Source organism: Cercospora kikuchii, assembly GCF_019650295.1.
Source record: "Cercospora kikuchii DNA, contig_00002, whole genome shotgun sequence".
NCBI classification, from domain to species: Eukaryota; Fungi; Ascomycota; class Dothideomycetes; order Mycosphaerellales; family Mycosphaerellaceae; genus Cercospora; species Cercospora kikuchii.
In genome coordinates, this window is record NW_025408583.1 from 395,480 (window position 1) to 414,421 (window position 18,942).

Below are 18,942 nucleotides of genomic sequence, written 5' to 3' on the forward strand. Positions count from 1 at the left end.
CTCGGTTTGACTGCGGCGCTCATGTCCCGTATTCGATATATATAGACCCTCTACACAGGTATGCATGGGTGCGCAATCCGATAGCGAGACTTTCGTGCGATCCGTGGAGTACACTCACACTGGAAAGTATGCAGCAGCGGCGCACGCATGCATCTACCTGTGGCCCGGCATGTGCGGACTGTGTTGTATGAGAGCAAACACGCATAAGAGGGCGAGTCGGGCGAGCGTATCAGTCATCGAGAAGTGTTGGACTCGTGAAGTGAACCTCGCTACCTTTCTTGTTGCACCGAGACCTCCAGTATCGACCAATCCGATATGATGGCACAATGGCGCCAAGTCCAGGGTAAGAAAGTAGCACACTCGAACTTCGAGAGAGGGTGTAGAACGGCGTCGCAAGACCTAGCGGATTGATGATGTTCCTGTCGTTCTTGGTAGATGGCTACGAGTGCAGTAGGCCCGAGGAGTACGACGTCGGGTCAGGCTTGAGAAGCAGGAACTCTGAGCCCGGAGGTTGGTGAGAATTGGCAGCCCAGTATCGAAGGACTGGTATACGAATTGAACCAAGCCGCAAACGGGCATTGCATTGCACCCAAAGCTGCCCGATACGAGGAAGCAGTCACTCTGCCACTCAAAAGCACAGAGATGGCTATGATCAAGCTTCAGAATTGCTTGTGACTACGATGCAAGAGGTGGACCTGACCTGCCACATCGAATGCCCCGCTCTCAGAAGCTCACGTTCCAAAAACGAACAACCTACCTCTCAAAAATCACAACGTCTCAACAAAATAATGAATAATTACAAGTTCCCCAATGACCCGCTCGCTAACCCAGACTCTGTGGTTACAGGCCCCTGCTATCGCTTCACAGTCCTAGACAGTCGTGTCCTCCGATACGAATGGGCCGAAGATGGTGTCTTCGAAGACCGCCCTTCGACATTCGCAATACATCGCAATTTCCCCAAACCAGAGTTCAGCGTCGTAGACAAGGAAGGTTATTTGGAAATTATTCTACCCGAATTTCGATTGACGTACGACAAAAAGAGATTCTCGCCGAATGGTCTTTCTGTAACTTTCACCTCAAAACTCACGGAACATGGAGTGGAGTGGCGTTTTGGAGGAGAAGTCGACGATCGCAACCTCGGTGGCACTGCGCGAACCTTGGACTTGGTTGATGGTCGCTGCGATATGGGCGCTGGCATTATATCTCAAGCGGGCTATGCAGCCTTAGATGATACGGATAGCATGGTTTTCGACGAGACGGGATTCCTGACGCCACGGCCCTCCGGAGATCGTATGGATGGGTATCTCTTCGGATATGGCCGTGACTACAAAGGTGCAATGGAATCGTTTTATGCGATTTCTGGTGGGCAGCCGATCGTTCCGAGATGGTGTTTGGGGAATTGGTGGAGTCGCTATTATGCTTACAGCGATGCTGAATACATCGATTTGATGAAGAAATTCGCTGCGAACAATATTCCTCTGTCGGTCGCTGTGATTGACATGGACTGGCATTGGGTCAAGCAAGATTTCGTGCCTCACACAGGCTGGACGGGCTATTCCTGGAACAAGGATCTGTTTCCCAATCCGAAGGCTTTCCTCGATGAATTGCACGACATGAAGCTGAAGACGACGTTGAATGATCATCCGCATGCTGGGATTCATCATCACGAGGATGTTTATCAGGAAACGGCGAAAGCTTTGTGGCACAACATAGAACATAAGGATCCTATCCATTTCGATCCTACATCTCCGGAATTCATGCATGCTTTCTTCAACGTTGTGCATCGCAGTGTCGAGAAAGATGGGGTTGATTTCTGGTGGATGGACTGGCAGCAAGGACTCCATACTCGGATTCCTGGATTCAATCCCTTGTGGGCTTTGAACCATTTCCAGTATCTCGATACGCAGATATCAAAGCCTGATTCGCTACCGATTATTTTCTCAAGATATGCCGGTCCTGGAAGTCATCGATATCCGGTGGGATTCTCGGGAGATACGTTCGCGAGCTGGAAGTCACTACGTTTCCAGCCAGAGTTCACGGCGACAGCCTCGAACATCGGGTTCGGATGGTGGAGCCATGATATTGGCGGCCATATGCCAGGGTATCGCGACGATGAATGTGCAGCGCGATGGGTGCAGTATGGCGTCTTTTCACCCATCTTGCGATTGCACTCTACTGTCAATCGATGGATGTCCAAGGAGCCCTGGCTATACCGCTCGGAGTATATGGAGGCGATGCGCACTGCCATGCAGTTCCGACATCGACTGGTGCCCTACATTAATTCCGTCAACGCTGCCACGACGACCCGATTGCCTTTAGTTCAGCCACTGGACTGGCAATATCCCGAACGAGGAGTCGCATATCAATATCCAAACCAGTATTTCTTTGGGCCATCAATGGTTGTTGCTCCGGTCGTGGACCCAAGGGATGAGGAGTCGAACCTGGCTGAAGTGAAGGTGTGGATTCCTCCACACCGACATGTGGATGTGTTCACCGGCACCGTGTATGATGGAAATCGAGAGATGAAGATCTATCGCGATCTGGATCATGTTCCAGTACTGCTACCGGAAGGATCAATCGTTCCACTCGACAAAGATGCCATTCCCGGTAATGGATGCCTGAACCCTTTGGGCTTTGAAGTACTCGTCGTTGTTGGGCAGAACGGACAGTTCGAGATTCTTGAAGACGCTCGCGACGATCCAGAATCTCGGGGAGATGCAAACACGCCACGATCAACCTCCATCACATATGACCAAACATCCGGGCGACTGTCTTGTGATAGCAGTGGAAAAGCTTGGAGATTCCGCTTCCTATCATGCGCGATCGACCCTTCTGCAATCAAAGTGCTTGTCAACGGCACCGAACACGCTAGAGCACAAGTCAGCAACATCAAGATTACCGGCAACTCAGACGTCGTAGTAGACATCCCAGCGGACCTAGCACCCTCAGACAAGATAGAGATCCTACTTGGTCCTAATTCTCAGTTGGCCGTACTCGACCACAGGGATACCTTCGAGACGATTCTGAGGAATTATCAGACTGAGTTCAAAAACAAAGATAACATATGGGAAATTCTGGAGTCGCGCCAAACGTTGGCTGTAAAAATCGGGAGGTTGCTTAGTCTAGACCTCGAAGAGATATATACCGGACCAATTGCGGAGCTAATGCTCGCTGATAGTCGGTGGCCGGGGATTGGAGCGTAGTAGCAGACTTTTTGTAAAGCTAGCTTGTCCGTAGCGGGAATTCGCGATAGGGATACTCAAAAACGAATCAATGGATTAATGCTGCTTATTGCCAGAGTTGGGAACATTGCAGCCATTGATAACGTGCCACAGTTTCATTTATGTTTAGCAGATATACTACTAGACATGCCTTATAACTCTGTCTGTCTTGTCCTTGTTGTGCTATAGCTGCCCTGTTCGTGATATCGTCGAATTTGCAGACATGGACGTTCGAAATCGACATGGATCTTCTATATGCATCCTGGAGACGTTCGAACAACAACGTGGTCTATGGTACTATGTATTCAATGATGCACCGGCGCAATACAGAAAGACACAGCATGGAAACATCGCTACGTATGTACTCGCTAAAACTCATCATCATCGACATCATTTCGCCTCATCACTCCCCGGCTCGAAACTCGCCGCCTCAGGCGCGATATGAACCTGCCAAAACCTCATATCCTTCTTCGCAATCTTCTCCTTCTGCTCCTCAGATCTCGTATCGTTCCCATACGAAACATGTGTCACGCCAATATCCAACAGCCCAGTCTGTTTCCGGGTCTTGAGATACTCAATAAACTCCATGCTAACACGCACATACTGTTTGAGGCCTTCTCTGGCATTGATCGTCGCTCCTGTAGTCCATGAGAGAAGCCAAGGCTCAATCAAAGGAGCGTCCGTAACGCTCGGGTGCGAAGTCTTGAGACTCGTCATGAACCATGTTGCACCACAGCGTTGGAGCACGTCGCGAGCGAGGTCGCGGACAGTGTCAAAGTGTGGGCGGCCGTAGAAGATGCTGAAGGTCTTGGACCAAGAGTCGGAGTGTACGATGAGGAGTGGGACGTCGATGTCTGTGTTCAGCTTTCCTGAAGATTTGCCTGGATCGAAGATAATGCCGCCGACGGCAGGGTTTTCAAATCGAATCTCTCTATCGGAAGTTTTATTGGCTGTTTGTAGAGCTTGGAGCGCTCCTGTGGCACCAAAACTGTGGCCTGCGAGAATGACCTGTGACAGATCCAGACGATTAAGCCAGTCTTCTAGATCTTTACCTTCGTTTCTGTAATTGTTCTTGAAAATTTGTTGACCATTTCCAGATTCCAGGTCGCGAAGAATCGAAATGGTTTCTTGAATTTCAGCATCACGGAAAGCCAGTTTTTGAAATCTCCAGTCGTCGTTGGTGACCCCAACGCCCAGAAGTTCTGGCTTCAACTGATCTGCTCTCGAGAGCAGCACCTTCTTCTTTTTCCCATTTGGTAGATGCACCATAGATCCAGGACAGCTGCCATCTCTATGCTCTATGGTCGCAACCACAATTCCTCTACTTGCCAGCTCACCGCAATAAGCTGTATAATCTGTCCTCGAACTCACATCACCATGACTCAGCACAACAACGGGCATGCGCGAGACCTCCTCATCGTCCAGCAAAGGAACATCCACCTTGGCTGGAATATCTATTGAGCTCGCAAGCCCCCACAGCGCAAACGTGAAGAGTGGCCGGGAAAAGAAATTATTGAAATGCGCTGCAGTCGCATAGCCTTCCGCGATCAAGCTCATCGGTTTCGGGAACCATTTATGTCTTGGCCTCGAACTCATGGAATCATGCGCAGTAGGATAGTACAGCGTGAAGAGGACCGTATCCAGCGCAAAAGCGGGTTCTCCATTGTGCTTGAAAACTGTGTCGTTGATTTTTCGAGGTTCGCGGACGGGAACTTCGACATCGATGGCACCCACGGAGTACGGCCCAGTATATTTCGGTAAATTAGACGCGAAGAGTGGCGTCCAGAATGCGTAACAGTATAGGACGTAGAGCAGCACGATACAGCACACGACGTATCCAATCGTGAATCTAGGTCGGAGGAGATCTCCGACCCAATCCCAGAATGAAGATGAAGACCGTGCTTCCAGCCATCTCGGCTTGAGGGTGTCCATCCTGCTGGTCGCTCGTCGAAAGAAATTTCTCGTCCAGTGAGGAGTATTCTGTAACCACCTTGGCTCAGCACCAAAGTGTTCTGTCGAAGGTCTCGTATCGTGTTCTGGCAAAGGCAGCGGAAGGTCCGGATCGTCGGTGTAGATGGTCCCGCTCACGCTTTCGTCCTCGTAAGGGGCTAACTCGAAATCATCATCGTGATAAGTGGTGTCCGCTGGCATGCTGCCCCTGAAATTATGCTGCTGACATGGAAAGATGGGAAATTTAAATTAGAAGTTGATGAGGGTGCCTGGCCTGACACACGTTCGTGTGAAATGTCATCTTCGACGCGCGTGTTCATGCACGATGTAAGCCTGTGGCAAGCGTTGTAAGCCCACAGATATCGCGAAGATGACGTCGTAAAACACACGGACCAGCTGTTTCCGTTGCTTGAGTGGTGTGGAGATAAGACTTACATAACTCCAGACACAGCCACAACGGAGACATCACTTGCATATGTGCACGCATAAACTGGCACAAAGTCGAGTTGAGGTGAACATACGTACGAGCGCAACAGTTGCTGAATACAGACGTGAAGATGCGCATCTTGCAGTTGTCACGCCATACGACGCAGCACCGCTCGGTCATTCCCGTCGAGCTATTGTGAAGAAGTCAACGCTAATCGCTTTCGCTCAATGCTAATGGTAGGAAAACCAGTAACAACTAGCGACGATCGTTCGTCAACTTCACTTTACTCTCCAATCATAGCAATGAAGTACCAGAGCATACCTCGGCGAACGCACCTGTCCCAACTAGTGAATGTGACCATAGCCAGCACCGCATACCATTGCTTATTGGCGTAGGTCCTTGAGAAGAAGATAAAGATCGCGGCGAGCATGGCACGATGAACAATCTCCTACCAAGACGAACACTCTCAAACCCCCAAAATGCATCTCTTCCAACTCTTCACAACGGCCACCCTAGCGCTCAGCGCTTTCGCACAACAACGCGTAACCTTCCCCTCCTCCAACACCCAAATCGTAGGCTACCACTACAAACCCTCTCGCCAAAACAACAGCAACCGCCCAGCACCCGCCATTATAATCGCCCACGGCCTCGGAGGTCTCCAATCCTCCCGCCTCCAACCCTACGCCCAACGCTTCTCCCAAGCAGGCTACCACGCCCTCACCTTCGACTACCGCTACTGGGGCGAATCAGCCGGCCAACCACGCAACCTCATCGACGTTCCCAGCCAACAAGCCGACTACGAAGCCGCCATAACCTACCTTCAAACTCTCCCCGGTGTTGATGGGAAGCGTATAATCCTCTGGGGGACCTCCCTCTCAGGCGGCCATGTCCTCGAACTCGGCGCTCGTCGTCCAGATCTTGCAGCAATAATCGTCCAAGCACCACACGTAAACGGTTTCGCAACAACCTCCGCTCTCCCTCCCGCGGACCTCCCTTCCAAAATCGCCGCAGGCCTCGACGACGCGGGCCGTGCAACTCTTGGTCAAGAACCATTATACATCCCCCTCGCGAACCGTACAGGCCAACTCGGTGCTCTTACGCAAGCAGGCGCCTTGGAAGGCTACGCTTTCATTCAACCTAATCCTCCTGCTCCTGGGAACGTGTTTCCTGCAAGATTCGTGTTGGCATTGCCGTTTTTCAGTCCCGATGCGACGGCTGCGAAGAGTCAGCTGCCCACATTCTTTGTAGTGGGATTGGTAGATAATGTCACACCGGCTCCGGCTGCGATTGCTTTGGCGAAGAGGATGAATGCGACTTTGGTCGAATTTCCTTCTGCAGGACATTTTGATGTATATCCTGGACGACCAGCTTACGAGGAAAATATCCGACGACAGCTAGAGTTCTTGAAGACGAACGTGCCTGTTTGAGGAAGTCAGCAGAGGAGAAGAAGACTGGAGTGATCGCTTGATGGCACACCCATGCTGTCTGCAACAGATTGTCAGTCCACAACGTCGAGAAGGTCAGCCAACAAGAAATGTCGACCTCAGCTCAAAAGTTATTCTCATTTGCTCAGCCGTCCGTTATGCTTTTATGCTCAACTCAGCCTTCCCACCACTCTGGAAGCTGTTGCAAGTAATATACAGAACACGCTAATGACCCTCCACATATTCGATACAAGTCCAGCAAGAGAAGTTTCGAAGATGCATCAGCGGCGACAGCGGAACTACTCGCCGTGGTCCTCTTTCCTATGCAGACAACCATCGGACAGACAGCCACCAACTTTAAACTGCTCCCGCTCGTACCATCTCTCAGTGCTGTTCGTGGAGTCGGAAGAGTCGGAAGAATTGGAATTCCTCATTAGCGATCAATCGCCCGTTGAAGAGCCCTTCTTCTTTTTACCGCGCTTCTTTCGCTTCTTCTTGTCGCCATTGGTAGTGCCCTCTGCGTGATCTTCCGTGTCAACATTGTCCTTGCTGTCAGCAGCGCCATCGTTACCATTGGACTTCTCGCTGCTGCTCTTTCTCGAAGTTCGCGGCGAAACGCTGCCGTTCCTCGAAGCAGAGCCGTCGTCGGAGGATGAGGTGGTCTCCAGCACTACTTTTCGCATGCCACCAATCTCAATTGTCGACTCTGTGATAGAGCCAGAACGAGCTTGAAGCCGCTTCTTGCCCCAAGTACCCTCGTTTGTCGACTTGGCAAGTTCCGCAATCTGATCGTCCTCTTCTTTATGATTTTGATCGCCGACAACGAGCTTGTCGGGTAGAATTAGTGGTTCTGGCTCCGTTTGCGATGCACGCCGACTCTGTTCATTATCTGCATGGTTGCTCTCATCATTCTCAGCTTGCTGTTGTGCATCCTGGCCGACCAGACTAGTTGCTCGCTGTTTCCGCTGACCAACGGGTGTCGGAGAGGCATTTGCTTCCGCCAGCTTATTCGCCTCTTGGACTGTCATGCGCAAAGATTCAGGAGAGCTCAGGCGCCGCTGGGGACTCGCATTCATAGTGCCGTATACCGCTGCTGCACCTCCAGAAGCACCTCGATGTGAGCCAGCTCTCGTCAACGCGTCTACGGCATGGTCGACCTGTGGATGATTCGGATCGAGCTTATTCGGCTCCTCGTGCACAGCACCAGACAGGATCGGTTTGTTCTCCGGAATCGTGCTGACTCCAGGCTTGATCTTGACACTGGTGAACTTTGTCGATTTAGGATGGCTAGCAGCGTTGCTTGGCCCCAGATGCTTCAGATGCTCTTTCAAGTCCGAGGGGTGGCTGCGCACAGGCACTGGTCTGAGCTTGTCTTGAGCATGGTCAGATGCCGTACTGCTCTTCCTACGCATCATGAACGTCGTCTGACCGTTTGCAAGACTAGCATTGCGTGACTTGTCGCCTTCTTTCTTGCCGAGGAGAGGTTCATTCTCGCTGTACTCTCTGTGATCGTCATCGGTGTCAGTCAGAACATTGCCTCCTTCCGATGGGCGGCCTCGGAAGCGTGTCTTCGGTGCTGGTGCCATTCTACGAATCGCCTTGTGTACATCCACGAAGACGTCGGACTCGTCAATAATCTCCTCTCCGATCAATTCCTCGATGACATCTTCCAACGTCACCACTCCGAGAGCTCCTTTGTCTTGACCGGGAAAGTCAGACACGAGCACCATGTGGCTCTTGCCTTCCTGGAAAAAGTTGATGATGTCCAGACATGACGTCGTTGGTGCAGTTTCGGGAAGCGTGGCCAGTGCAAAATCGCGTACTCGTTTGCAGTCCTCGGGGTCGTACGTGATTAGAATCTTGACCAGAAGCATTCCGATGAAATTTCTCGCGTTGTCGGGCGCGTAGATCGGGATGCGAGAATAGCCCTGGCTCAAAATGGTGTCCATCATGACCTCATCCAGCACAGTGTCGGCACTCATTGTGAAGACGTCTTGCATGGGCGTCATGATATCTCCCACCGGCTTGTCTTTCAGATCCAATACACTGTTGATGATGGTTACTTCGTCCTCCATAAGTTGCTCGCCCGCTCCTCCACCAAGAGTCTTGTGCAAAGTGACCAGCGTCTTCAATCCTGCCTTTTTGTACATTGTCCCATGATCTTCTCCCAGCAAGTAATCGAGAAGCTTCGCGGTTGGCCATGCAACTGGTGACATGATCCACATGAGGGCAAGGACGGCGGGCGCCATGAACGCACCGATAGAGAGTCCATAGCGCACGCATACTGACTGAGGCGCGACCTCACCGAAGATTACTAGTCAGATGTCAGTCTCAAGCCGGCGCTGTATATATTGTAGCATTCTTACCAATCAACACAGTACTGCTCACGACAGCAGGCCAGCCGCCGCCCAAGCTGCGATCCAGCACAATGGGCAGTGTCTCGTTGGTGATAACATTGCTCAACAATAACGTCACCAATACCCAGTGTTTGCCCTTTTTCAGCAGCGCGAGCACCTTCTCTGCGTGCTTCTTCTCGCTCCCATCTCCACTGGTAGCTATGACATGCAGATACGTCTCATCCTGGCCCATCAGAGCAATCGTCAGACCAGCAAAGACTCCTCCGAGCAGCACCAGGAACACTGCCACGGAGAGGTATATCCATAAGCTCGGGTCGTCCGCATCGCGTGGCAGGTCTTCGTCGGTTTCATATGTGTGGATGGTGTTGCCGCCGAACAGATGTACTGGGGCAGCGCTGACGAGCGGCACCAGACAGAGTCGTGCGGCGGTGAGGATGGCGGGTCTCACGGCGCCCAGAGTGCGGTGCGGGTGACGTGTCGTGCCATGTCGACTGGCCGAGTGGTGTCGTGGTGCTGAAGCGGCTCTGCTCGACATGTAGCGTGGTCGGCGTGCGTGGACACGGCCAATTGGAGCAGGACACGACGCTTGACGGGGATGCTGGAGGCAGCGAACTGCTGGAGAAGCGGTGTCTGGTGTGCTGCTGGCCAGGAAAGCGTGTCTCAGGCAGCGGGCAGAGAGCTTCAAACAAAAGGTCTGGCGTCGAGGTGCTGCGCGGTGGTGGATCTCCCACGGGCGTCCGTGGCGCCGGCAACGGATGAATGATGCAGTTGTGAGCACGCGGCCCAAGCTCAGTCCCAAAAGTCAATGGCAGAAAATCTGCTGCAGCGTTGGCAACAACGTCCGGCGGTCTTGTGCTGTTTAGAGGAGAGACGCCCAGCGTGGCAGTGTGAGATGGACGTACACTGCAAAATGGCGCATGCGAGCTGCCTTTGTGCGACGTTGACGACCCCAAGACTCTTGACACTCGTCTCGCGTACGCCGTACAGAGAGAGCTACCCCGGCGCCCTTGTCTGGCGGCTTAGCAGACGATCCCTAAGAACGTGCGCGACCGCTGGCGACCAGGTGGTTGGTCAACTTGGCCCGTATGCAATGATACACTTTGGATCTTCACCTTCACCTGCAGTTTGCCACAGTCACCTACTAGATCTCATACGCCGCTGTGAGCAACACTGTACAGGCTGAATCAGCAACATCATGATCGGATTTTCCAAGGACCAGGATGCACGCCATCCATTGCGTTGATGAGCAAGGATCGCACGTCGAACAGTGCCGAATGCCCGGAGGACTGTGATGGACCAATTCCACAACTCCAGTTCCAGACTTCACGCAACCTTTTGGAGGTCCTGCAACCACACCTCCAGCGCCACATCTGGCCTGCATACCAGACATTCAACGCGGTAGCCATCTCCCCGTTGAGCTACAACGCACGCCCCGCCGAGTGTCGAAACCATCAGTTCTCGATCTGTATTCCAGCTCACCTTATCGTGACCGCTGCATGAATGAGTTGCAGCCACGATTTTGCTCCTGGTCAAAGCCTCCTACCCATTGACACGATCTGAACTGCGAAGAGCCTGAGGCCCCGCTCTCAAAAGAGAAAGCAGACACGCGACAAGCTCTCGCAACCAGGATGCATTCAAAACTCCCATGTCGAACTTCGACTATCCATGTTCGATAACCCGCCGACATCGCATATCAATGCAGTGAACTCCTCACATGAGTAGGGCAACCATGGCAGAGCACGAACAAGGGAGCAGAATTCTGCATCAAAGTGCACCACTACACGCAGACCCATCTACACCTGCATAGACTGTGTCAGCGATTATGGCTGCGATTCCGATTCTGCAAGTGACACGCAGTGCTACTGATCTATTGACATCTCCCAAAGTATCTCCTCCATCTGTTGACGAGCTGACTTCACACAAGTTCTTCTACTACGCATCTATCGCAGGCCACGGACTACGCGTTCGCTCGCGTGCATAGCTCTTCAAAGACCAGACTGAGCAAATTTTTCGACTTTCACAGCCAGCGTTCGGCATGACTTCAAGTTTATCTATATGTCATACTTATCGTGGTATCACGTAAGGTTTTGCTAGAGCTACAGAGAAATTGATGAATCAAGGGGGATCAGATGGCCAGCACCGCAAGCTTCCACATGCTGTCAACGTCAACTGGTCGGGTTTCTTCCGAATTTCCGGTTGCTCAATAGTTGCTACACATGCTCTTCGTAGTACTAGATTGAATTGTGGATATCTGGATGTCCGGAAGCTTTCCTTTTTACGTGTGTCTCTGGAGAACGTCTCTGTGCAATGGGATTGAGTATCGTGCTCTCGTAGACAATTTCCACGAATTGTTTCTTTCCATGAGATTTTTCTAGCAACTACGCAAGAAGCGCGCAAGACGAGCACCTCTCCAGCCCAGCGCCCATTACTACAATGCCCGCTCGATCTTAAGCACAATTGTAGCCTGCAAAATCAACCCTGATTGCACACGTCCCACACCGTAGTGCTCCTCTTAACCGCCAAGAATATCTCGCAGTCTCATTTCACAGTCATACACCATCTCTTTCCCTCCCACCCCCACCCCTAACCCTCACCCTCCAACCTTACGAAATCTTCGCATTACTAAAATCCATCTCCGGATGCTGCTGCTGAAACTTCCTCAACATCTCCATCTTCTTCTCCTCATCACTCGTCGGCTTCCCCATCTCCTTCTGTCGTTGATCATACATCATTTTCTCCACCATACTTCTCGTCTCCCCATCCAAGTCACTTAATTTCGAATTATCGGGCGAGATTTTTGACGTGTCGATCTTGGGGGCGGAGGTGATGACGTGGGCCCACCATTCCATTTTGTTGACTTTGTCGAGGTGGATGCTGAGTTCTTTGCCCGAGGGGACGGTTTCGAGCGTCCAGGTCGAATCGTCGGCGTGGATGGGGTGGGGGAGGGTACCCTGTGGGTGGAGGGTTAGTGGTGTTGGGAGGATGAGGAGGGGGAGGGCAGTGGTGGTGGTACCTCGATGATGGGCTCTTGACCTTTAATGCCGGCTTTGATTGTCGTTTTTGTGATCTTTACATCAAGATCTTTACCCTTCATGTTGGCGGGAATGGGCGCTGTGAGGTCCAGATCTTGAATGGTCTGGGTCCATTTGTAGGGCAACTTGCTCTGTTCCTCATCTTCTTTGGCTTTGGCTTCTTTGTCGAGCTTTTCGCGCTCTTCGGGCGTGGGCGATGCTGGTCGGTCGTCTGCCATTTTTTGCGTGTTGTGCTGGATGTTTGTTCTCAAAGTGGGATGTGGGATGTGCGGAAAGTGCCCGCTGTTGAAGAAGCGGCGGCTGTCATGTTTCGAATGTTCGAGCTTCGCCTGCCTGTTTCCTTTGCGTGTGCGAGATCATTCACTTGCACATTCACAACTTCCAGTGTTGCTCATTCATCTGCAGGCTGCCCATATGGGTCTGCTGTAAGCCATTCGGTCCTATGGAGTACTTAGACAAAGACCAGAACATGCATTCAGCCCATCGGCATCCCAATAGAGGCACACCCGAAAATGACGACAATGGCCGCGAGCTATTCGCACCTTTCTCGGACGCAACCTCAAGATCTTTAGCTCCTGTCAAGTTCACTTCCGCCAGACCCTGAAATCGCCAGAAACGAAAGTAGCTGTAGGCTGCAGGATGACAGAATGGGAGCTCGGCTGTCGTCGAGTCGAGACCTCCGCGTCGTAGTAGCTTCAATCCAGCTTCCGCTCATCAGCAGTAGCAGTAGTCCCAGCTCCTCACAAGCTCAGCTCGGCTGTAGGGGACTCCGTAGCCGTCCGTGGTCGAGGTCAGAGGTAGTATCCCTGAAAGCATACCCCACTTGCTGTCAGAGTATATCAGGAGCGGGGCTGTGCTGGACGATGAGAAATGGTATTTAATAGGGACTTCTGCTTGAACTTTTACTTTGAATGACTGATACAGAAGGCACTATAACCGAACTACTAAGCATTTAATCACACAGTACGTTCACCTTTTCTCCCTGGACGACCGCAGGCCGGTACCATACAGCAACTGAACTGACCTCTGCCCCCCTTCACAGCTCACAACCACCACAATGGCCCCCGCAACCGTCACCGTCGTCTACCCGCAAGGCGCCAAATTCAACATGGACTACTACAAATCCACCCACATGCCGCTCGTCCAAGAGAAATGGGGAAAATTTGGCCTCAAGTCCTGGAAGGTCCTGAAGTTCCCAGACGATGCAGCTTACACCGTCCAAGCTACACTCGAGTGGGATTCGATCAGCGACTTCCAGAATGCTGCGACTTCTCCAGAGGCGAAGGAGGTGCTTGGTGATGTGCCAAACTTCAGTGATAAGGAGCCGGTGATTCTTGCTGGTGAGGTGCAGTTCTCTTCGTAGAGGGATAAGGCAGGATAGGATGATGGGGAGGATTTGAGATAAGAAGAGGATGAGGGTGGAGGATATGGAGATGTGGAGTTTATTTAGTGAAATATGAATTTCACACATCTCAGCCCTTCGTAGTGTCGTTGCCCACTGAGTATCCTTTTGCTACGCCGCTCCGCCCTTCTTCCATCGCGGCGCCAATGATTTTGCCATCTTCGTCACGCTCATATGCGATTTCGAAATCACTTCCCAGTCCTGTCCAGGTTCGTTGAGAGCGGAGGAACTCTGCTGCTGGGGAGACTTGTCCATTGATGGCTGCAACGTCGCCTTTTGCTCGCTGTACCAAGGCGGAGCTGGGAGGCGCAGCGAGGCCCTCGGTGGTGTTCGATGTGCCTTCGCTTGCAAGCACTCGTGGTCGTCCCATGGGTCTGCTGTGGGATACATATTGTCCTGTCCGGAGGTCGAACTCAGGTGGCTCATCGTCCGAAGACTGATCGTCCCAGTTTCCACTTGCCTCTTGATCAGGTACCTGGTTGTCCTTCGCAGCGTCGCCGTTCTCCACAGCCTTATTCTCCTTGCCCAACAGCTGACTGAAATCTCCAATCCATTCTCCGCCCCACTGCCTCGTAGCATCACTTTGCAGAGCCACTTCCAACTCGAAAGGATTGATGATAGGTCTGTAGAACTCCTTACTTTCGATCAATGAGCTCTCCCAGCAACCTATCACCACCCAGCCTCCAATCTCGCTGAAGTTCGCTACCTTGGCCGCGTTCACTTTGCCAACGACGAAGACGTAGGACTTTTTGCCTGCTTTCCGGATGAGGTCCTGGCAGTGCTGTAGAGCGACGAGGTAATTCGATACACTCAATGTGTTGATGAGGATGCCGAAGATGGGTACGCTAGCGAGGCGTGTGATGAGCGCGTATCGGCGTCGGAGGAGTTGTGATGTCGAGGCTTCGATTGTGGTTGTTGAAGTGCTGACATTCGAGTCTGTGGGAAAGATGTGCATCGACTTGATGCGCGACGATAGGATCAGTAGGAGTGAAGTGGGTGGTTCGGAAATGTGAAAGATTGAATACTCTTTGAGAGCATCTGGACTTTCCGTGATCCCTTCGGGTGTGGTTCTGTTTGGTATGAGTGACGCAGGGTTGTGGAGGACTTCGGTCTTGAACACATTCGTATACCCTTCTTCGATGAGCCTGCTGTGCAACTGACCGAGGTGATGTGAATATGGAATATCTGCCATGAGGCAGACTTTTTCGTCCTTGGCCTGGTAGGTCTGCATGAAGCTCGCCACAACAGCATCGATGTCGAGAGCCTTGGCAGTGAAAACATAAATCACAGGCAGGCGTGCAGTGGGTGATAAACATGATCGTCCATAGTGCACGACGACTTCGGCGTCCATATGCTCGGCAGCGACTTCATCGACACAACACGCGCCGTAGGATGTGTCACCAAGGATGCAGATTTTTTCTTCGACATCTTGCGTGGAAGTGGTTTGCACTTGGCTTGCCAGGCTGGCACCTTCCAGCTGCTCGGACACGACTTCGACAGTTGGCTGCGGATCTGATCTGACCTGCCTCAAGCCATCCCGCAGTCGTTCAAATACTCTCGGTGCATCGACCAGCATGTCATCGGGAAACTGCAAAGCAATGCGCCTCCATTGTCCAGCCCTAATTTCGTCGATCGTTCGCTTGATCTCATATTGCACGTAGAGTTGCTCTTCTGATAGTCGGTCTTCACTAGACTGTACGACAACAGGAGTTGGTTCTTCGAGGATAAGTTCTGCGGGCGTTGACAGAACAGGGCCAGTTTCGGTCATGATGTGTGCCTGAGGGTGGGTGTGATTGGTATGACAGCATGCGAAATTGTATCGAGAAATTATCCTGGGAGGCGGCTCACCAGTGTGGAGCGGCGTGATCCGCAACGGGCAGGGATCAGCTCATTCGTTTGGAAGCTTGGCCATGCTATAGGCGATACTCACAGGCGGCTGCGACCGCGAGCAGAACGACATGATCCGAATCTGTCATTGTGTGCCGATGGCGTCGATATTGCACGCATAGCCGCGACGGTCTTGAGCGGGTGCGACGCGATGGAGGAGCATTGTGAGCCAGCACCTGGGCAGGAGATGTTCAAACATGACTTGGGTGGATCGGCGGGCGGCGGCGGGTGATTGGACGCAGGTCCCAAACCTTGAGCGCGCTATGCTGAAACAGCTTGGCTCACCTCCCCTTCTCCCGCGGCCCATGGTCTGAGGGTTGCACGGGCGGCTGTTTGAGGTGCGCGCAGACGTCCGACGGCGCAGGTGCAGCATCTTCGACGAAGAGCAGCCGCGAGCGCAACGGCCGCGCACAGCAACAGACAGGCCATTGGCGGCCCATGCAGCCAGCGACTCCAGCAGCAGCGACAATAGCGAACCCACTCGGCCATTCATCCATCCATTGATCCCTCCACTCGCTCATTCAAAGGGGAGCGCGCGCCCTTGCGACCCACGACGACCCTCCACCGCGCCGCCCATCACCCGACCTTTTCCTGCTCTTTCCCTCTCTTTGTCCCGGGCGTCTCGGTCGACTCGTTCACACGCCGCCACGCTCCTTTGACGTCTTTGTCGCGCGGGAAAGAGGGAAAGACAACGGAGAGACGACACTTCCAGAGCCGCACTGGCATGCGACACCACATTCCTCCCAGCACTCTCGCGGACGTCTAGAACGCCGAACCCACACGTTCCTTACACCACACTCCTTCCGGCAGAAGCCCTTTGCACCTGCCGTCGCCTGCTGGTCAGGCGAGCGCATACAGAACACCACACATTCATCCATTCGCAACATAGCTTCAGTTGCGCACAGACACGCGTGTTTGATACACGAGCCCCACCCGTCCGAGCACCAAGATCTCGTATTTCCCCAACTTCCTACGAACGACGATATCCATGGGCTGCTTAGGCGATCGGGAGAAGGGCCCGTCAGAACAATCGCAAAAATGGGACTACCTCAACCTCAGCGACTTCCGATGCACCTCCTTCTGGACTTACCTGGCATACGTATGGCTCTGGTTCATGGCACTTGTCGGAATTGCAGTCTACGCTGTTGACACTTTCACCGCTGTCAATCTCCTGGCTTTTGATCGATGGAGCAGTGAGGTCAAACCTGCACTGGACTTCAAGTACAGCAAATGGATCTTCGCCATTTGCATCTTATTGTCCTGGGCACTATGCTTCTATGAATGGATCAGAGCCCTCCGCATTATCAAACGAGGAGGTGTGGCAGAGAGCTTCTTGGATTCGCTGGCAGTGAACATTCAAAGTATGCGGCCACAAGGATTCAAGCGCTTTTTGGTTTTCGAGGCCTTGACCAAGAGTCGGAAGGGCGCCGATTATGTCGCCCTCTTCGTCTATTTCTCATTTCATACCGCCATTCGAGTCATTCTCGCCGAGGGTCCTCGTGTAGGCGTCAATGCTATGACCCTGTACGCTGTGCTGCAGGCCGACCTAGTGCCAGCCGCCGACGCCGACCATAACAGCTTCGAGCAGTTCTTCATCAACATTGGCGCATTATGGAACAAGGACCAACGCCAAGCCCTCATCTACTTTGCCATGTTGTTCACCATGGTCATCTGGGTGTTCAGCGCGCTTTCCTTGATCGCTTCAGCGATTCTTTACATCTGCTTTCTATGGCACTATATTCCGCAACGGGACGGTAGACTGAGCGTCTATTGCAGACGCAAGGCCGACAAGAGACTGGAGAGAATCGTGTCGTCCAAGGTGCAAAAGGCAATCGAAGACGAAGAACGAAAGAAGCGGAAAGAAGAAGAAAAGGCAGAGCTCAGAAGACAGAAGACTGGCGAAATGCCACCTTCAGTTGCAAAAATTGGCATCAAGAAGCAACCTACGCTGCCAAATCTTGGATCGCCCGATATCAATAACGACGACAAGCAGTCAGAATTCACACTCCAAAGACAGGGAACTGATGCGTCCGTTGCGACGCTACCGCCATATTCGACTAAAGACCGAATGCAACGCCAACCCACCTTGCCAGACCTGGGAGAAGAGCGGCCGCCAATGAACAGGACAAATACAGGCGCATCCGCGTGGTCCAACGCACCAAGCTATACCACTGAAGCACCTCTACTTCACAATGCGAGCATGCCAGGCCAGAGCGAGCCATCCTTGCCAGCTTTGCCACCTCTGCCACCTGGAGCTGTAACGCGACAGCCGTCGTATGGATCACTGCAACAGCCTTGGCACGATAGATCAGGATCGCATGGTTCGCAAATGTCTGCGCACTCCTTTGCGTCTGGACACATGCCGCAGGCGCCACCATCAGCACGCCCTTATCCCACAGCAATGGGTTCAGGTTTCCCACGAGCAGCTCCTCAGCCTCGAGGACCGACTCCAATGAGGACAATGACACCACAGACCTACGAACCGGAATCACAGTCTGCCACAAGCTTCGCCAGCCAAGACAGCTATAACAGGACCATGGCGCCGCCTGCAAGGTTGAACACAGGAGGTGGTTTCCATACTGGCCCAAAAGTCGATGAAGCTTACTGGAACAGCATACAGAAGCAGCAGTCATTCAGCCGTCCGGTAGCCCGTCAGCCTTCAAACACAAGTTTTAGCAGGCCATACTCGCCCGCCACAGCGCAAATGCCGTCCCAGATGGCTCCTCCAGAACGACAACAGCATAGTTACGAGATGACCACACAGCCATCGCACTCTGTCCCAGTCTCGAGAACACCTGCGCCCGCGACTGGCGGCTACGTGGCTTTCAACCCTGCCGCACAAAGCGCTTATACACCTGCGCCAACAGCTCCGGCAGTGCAAGATGGCCCTCGCCGCATTATCACAGTAGCTGGTCAGGCGAATGACTACTTCGGCGATGCACGTCGAGTGCCTCAACGCAGTGCTACAGCACCAATCGAGCCACAAAGTGCCGAGCCACTTCGACATTCTGTCAATGACATCCTTGACGACTATGGACCGCCACCGAGCAACGAGACATTCAGTAGGCCTCAGCCGCCGACGAACCCTGTGCAGTATCGCTCATATACAGCCGAGCCATATGCGCCAGCTGTCAGCAATCAAAGTTTCAGCCGGCCTCAGCCGCCATCAAATCCTGTACAAGGGCGATCAAACACTGCGGGACCAGAACCTGGACAATGGCGGAGATATTCTTGAGCAAGGA

The 18,942-nt window shown here is 52.7% G+C and overlaps 8 protein-coding genes across 8 annotated transcripts; 4 read left to right on the plus strand and 4 right to left on the minus strand.

Moving 5' to 3' along the window:
• Positions 1–788: 788 nt before the first annotated feature.
• Positions 789–3,203, plus strand: CKM354_000240500 (uncharacterized protein; the record flags this gene model as incomplete). Its single annotated transcript, XM_044797565.1, has 1 exon — positions 789–3,203. The coding sequence occupies one exon, from the start codon at positions 789–791 to the stop codon at positions 3,201–3,203; it is 2,415 nt and encodes an 804-aa protein (XP_044653500.1).
• A 408-nt stretch (positions 3,204–3,611) lies between these two features.
• On the minus strand, positions 3,612–5,372 carry CKM354_000240600 (uncharacterized protein; the record flags this gene model as incomplete). The annotated part of the gene is made up of 1 exon (XM_044797566.1): positions 3,612–5,372. The coding sequence occupies one exon, from the start codon at positions 5,370–5,372 to the stop codon at positions 3,612–3,614; it is 1,761 nt and encodes a 586-aa protein (XP_044653501.1).
• A 705-nt stretch (positions 5,373–6,077) lies between these two features.
• On the plus strand, positions 6,078–7,025 carry CKM354_000240700 (uncharacterized protein; the record flags this gene model as incomplete). Its single annotated transcript, XM_044797567.1, has 1 exon — positions 6,078–7,025. One exon carries the CDS (start codon positions 6,078–6,080, stop codon positions 7,023–7,025), a length of 948 nt encoding a protein of 315 aa, XP_044653502.1.
• A 437-nt stretch (positions 7,026–7,462) lies between these two features.
• Positions 7,463–9,914, minus strand: CKM354_000240800 (uncharacterized protein; the record flags this gene model as incomplete). Its single annotated transcript, XM_044797568.1, has 2 exons — positions 7,463–9,336; positions 9,389–9,914. The coding sequence occupies 2 exons, from the start codon at positions 9,912–9,914 to the stop codon at positions 7,463–7,465; spliced, it is 2,400 nt and encodes a 799-aa protein (XP_044653503.1).
• A 2,068-nt stretch (positions 9,915–11,982) lies between these two features.
• Positions 11,983–12,629, minus strand: CKM354_000240900 (uncharacterized protein; the record flags this gene model as incomplete). The annotated part of the gene is made up of 2 exons (XM_044797569.1): positions 11,983–12,330; positions 12,393–12,629. 2 exons carry the CDS (start codon positions 12,627–12,629, stop codon positions 11,983–11,985), a joined length of 585 nt encoding a protein of 194 aa, XP_044653504.1.
• Positions 12,630–13,468: 839 nt separating this feature from the next.
• On the plus strand, positions 13,469–13,774 carry CKM354_000241000 (uncharacterized protein; the record flags this gene model as incomplete). The annotated part of the gene is made up of 1 exon (XM_044797570.1): positions 13,469–13,774. One exon carries the CDS (start codon positions 13,469–13,471, stop codon positions 13,772–13,774), a length of 306 nt encoding a protein of 101 aa, XP_044653505.1.
• A 109-nt stretch (positions 13,775–13,883) lies between these two features.
• On the minus strand, positions 13,884–15,581 carry CKM354_000241100 (2-(3-amino-3-carboxypropyl)histidine synthase; the record flags this gene model as incomplete). Its single annotated transcript, XM_044797571.1, has 1 exon — positions 13,884–15,581. One exon carries the CDS (start codon positions 15,579–15,581, stop codon positions 13,884–13,886), a length of 1,698 nt encoding a protein of 565 aa, XP_044653506.1.
• Positions 15,582–16,688: 1,107 nt separating this feature from the next.
• Positions 16,689–18,935, plus strand: CKM354_000241200 (uncharacterized protein; the record flags this gene model as incomplete). The annotated part of the gene is made up of 1 exon (XM_044797572.1): positions 16,689–18,935. The coding sequence occupies one exon, from the start codon at positions 16,689–16,691 to the stop codon at positions 18,933–18,935; it is 2,247 nt and encodes a 748-aa protein (XP_044653507.1).
• Positions 18,936–18,942: the final 7 nt, after the last annotated feature.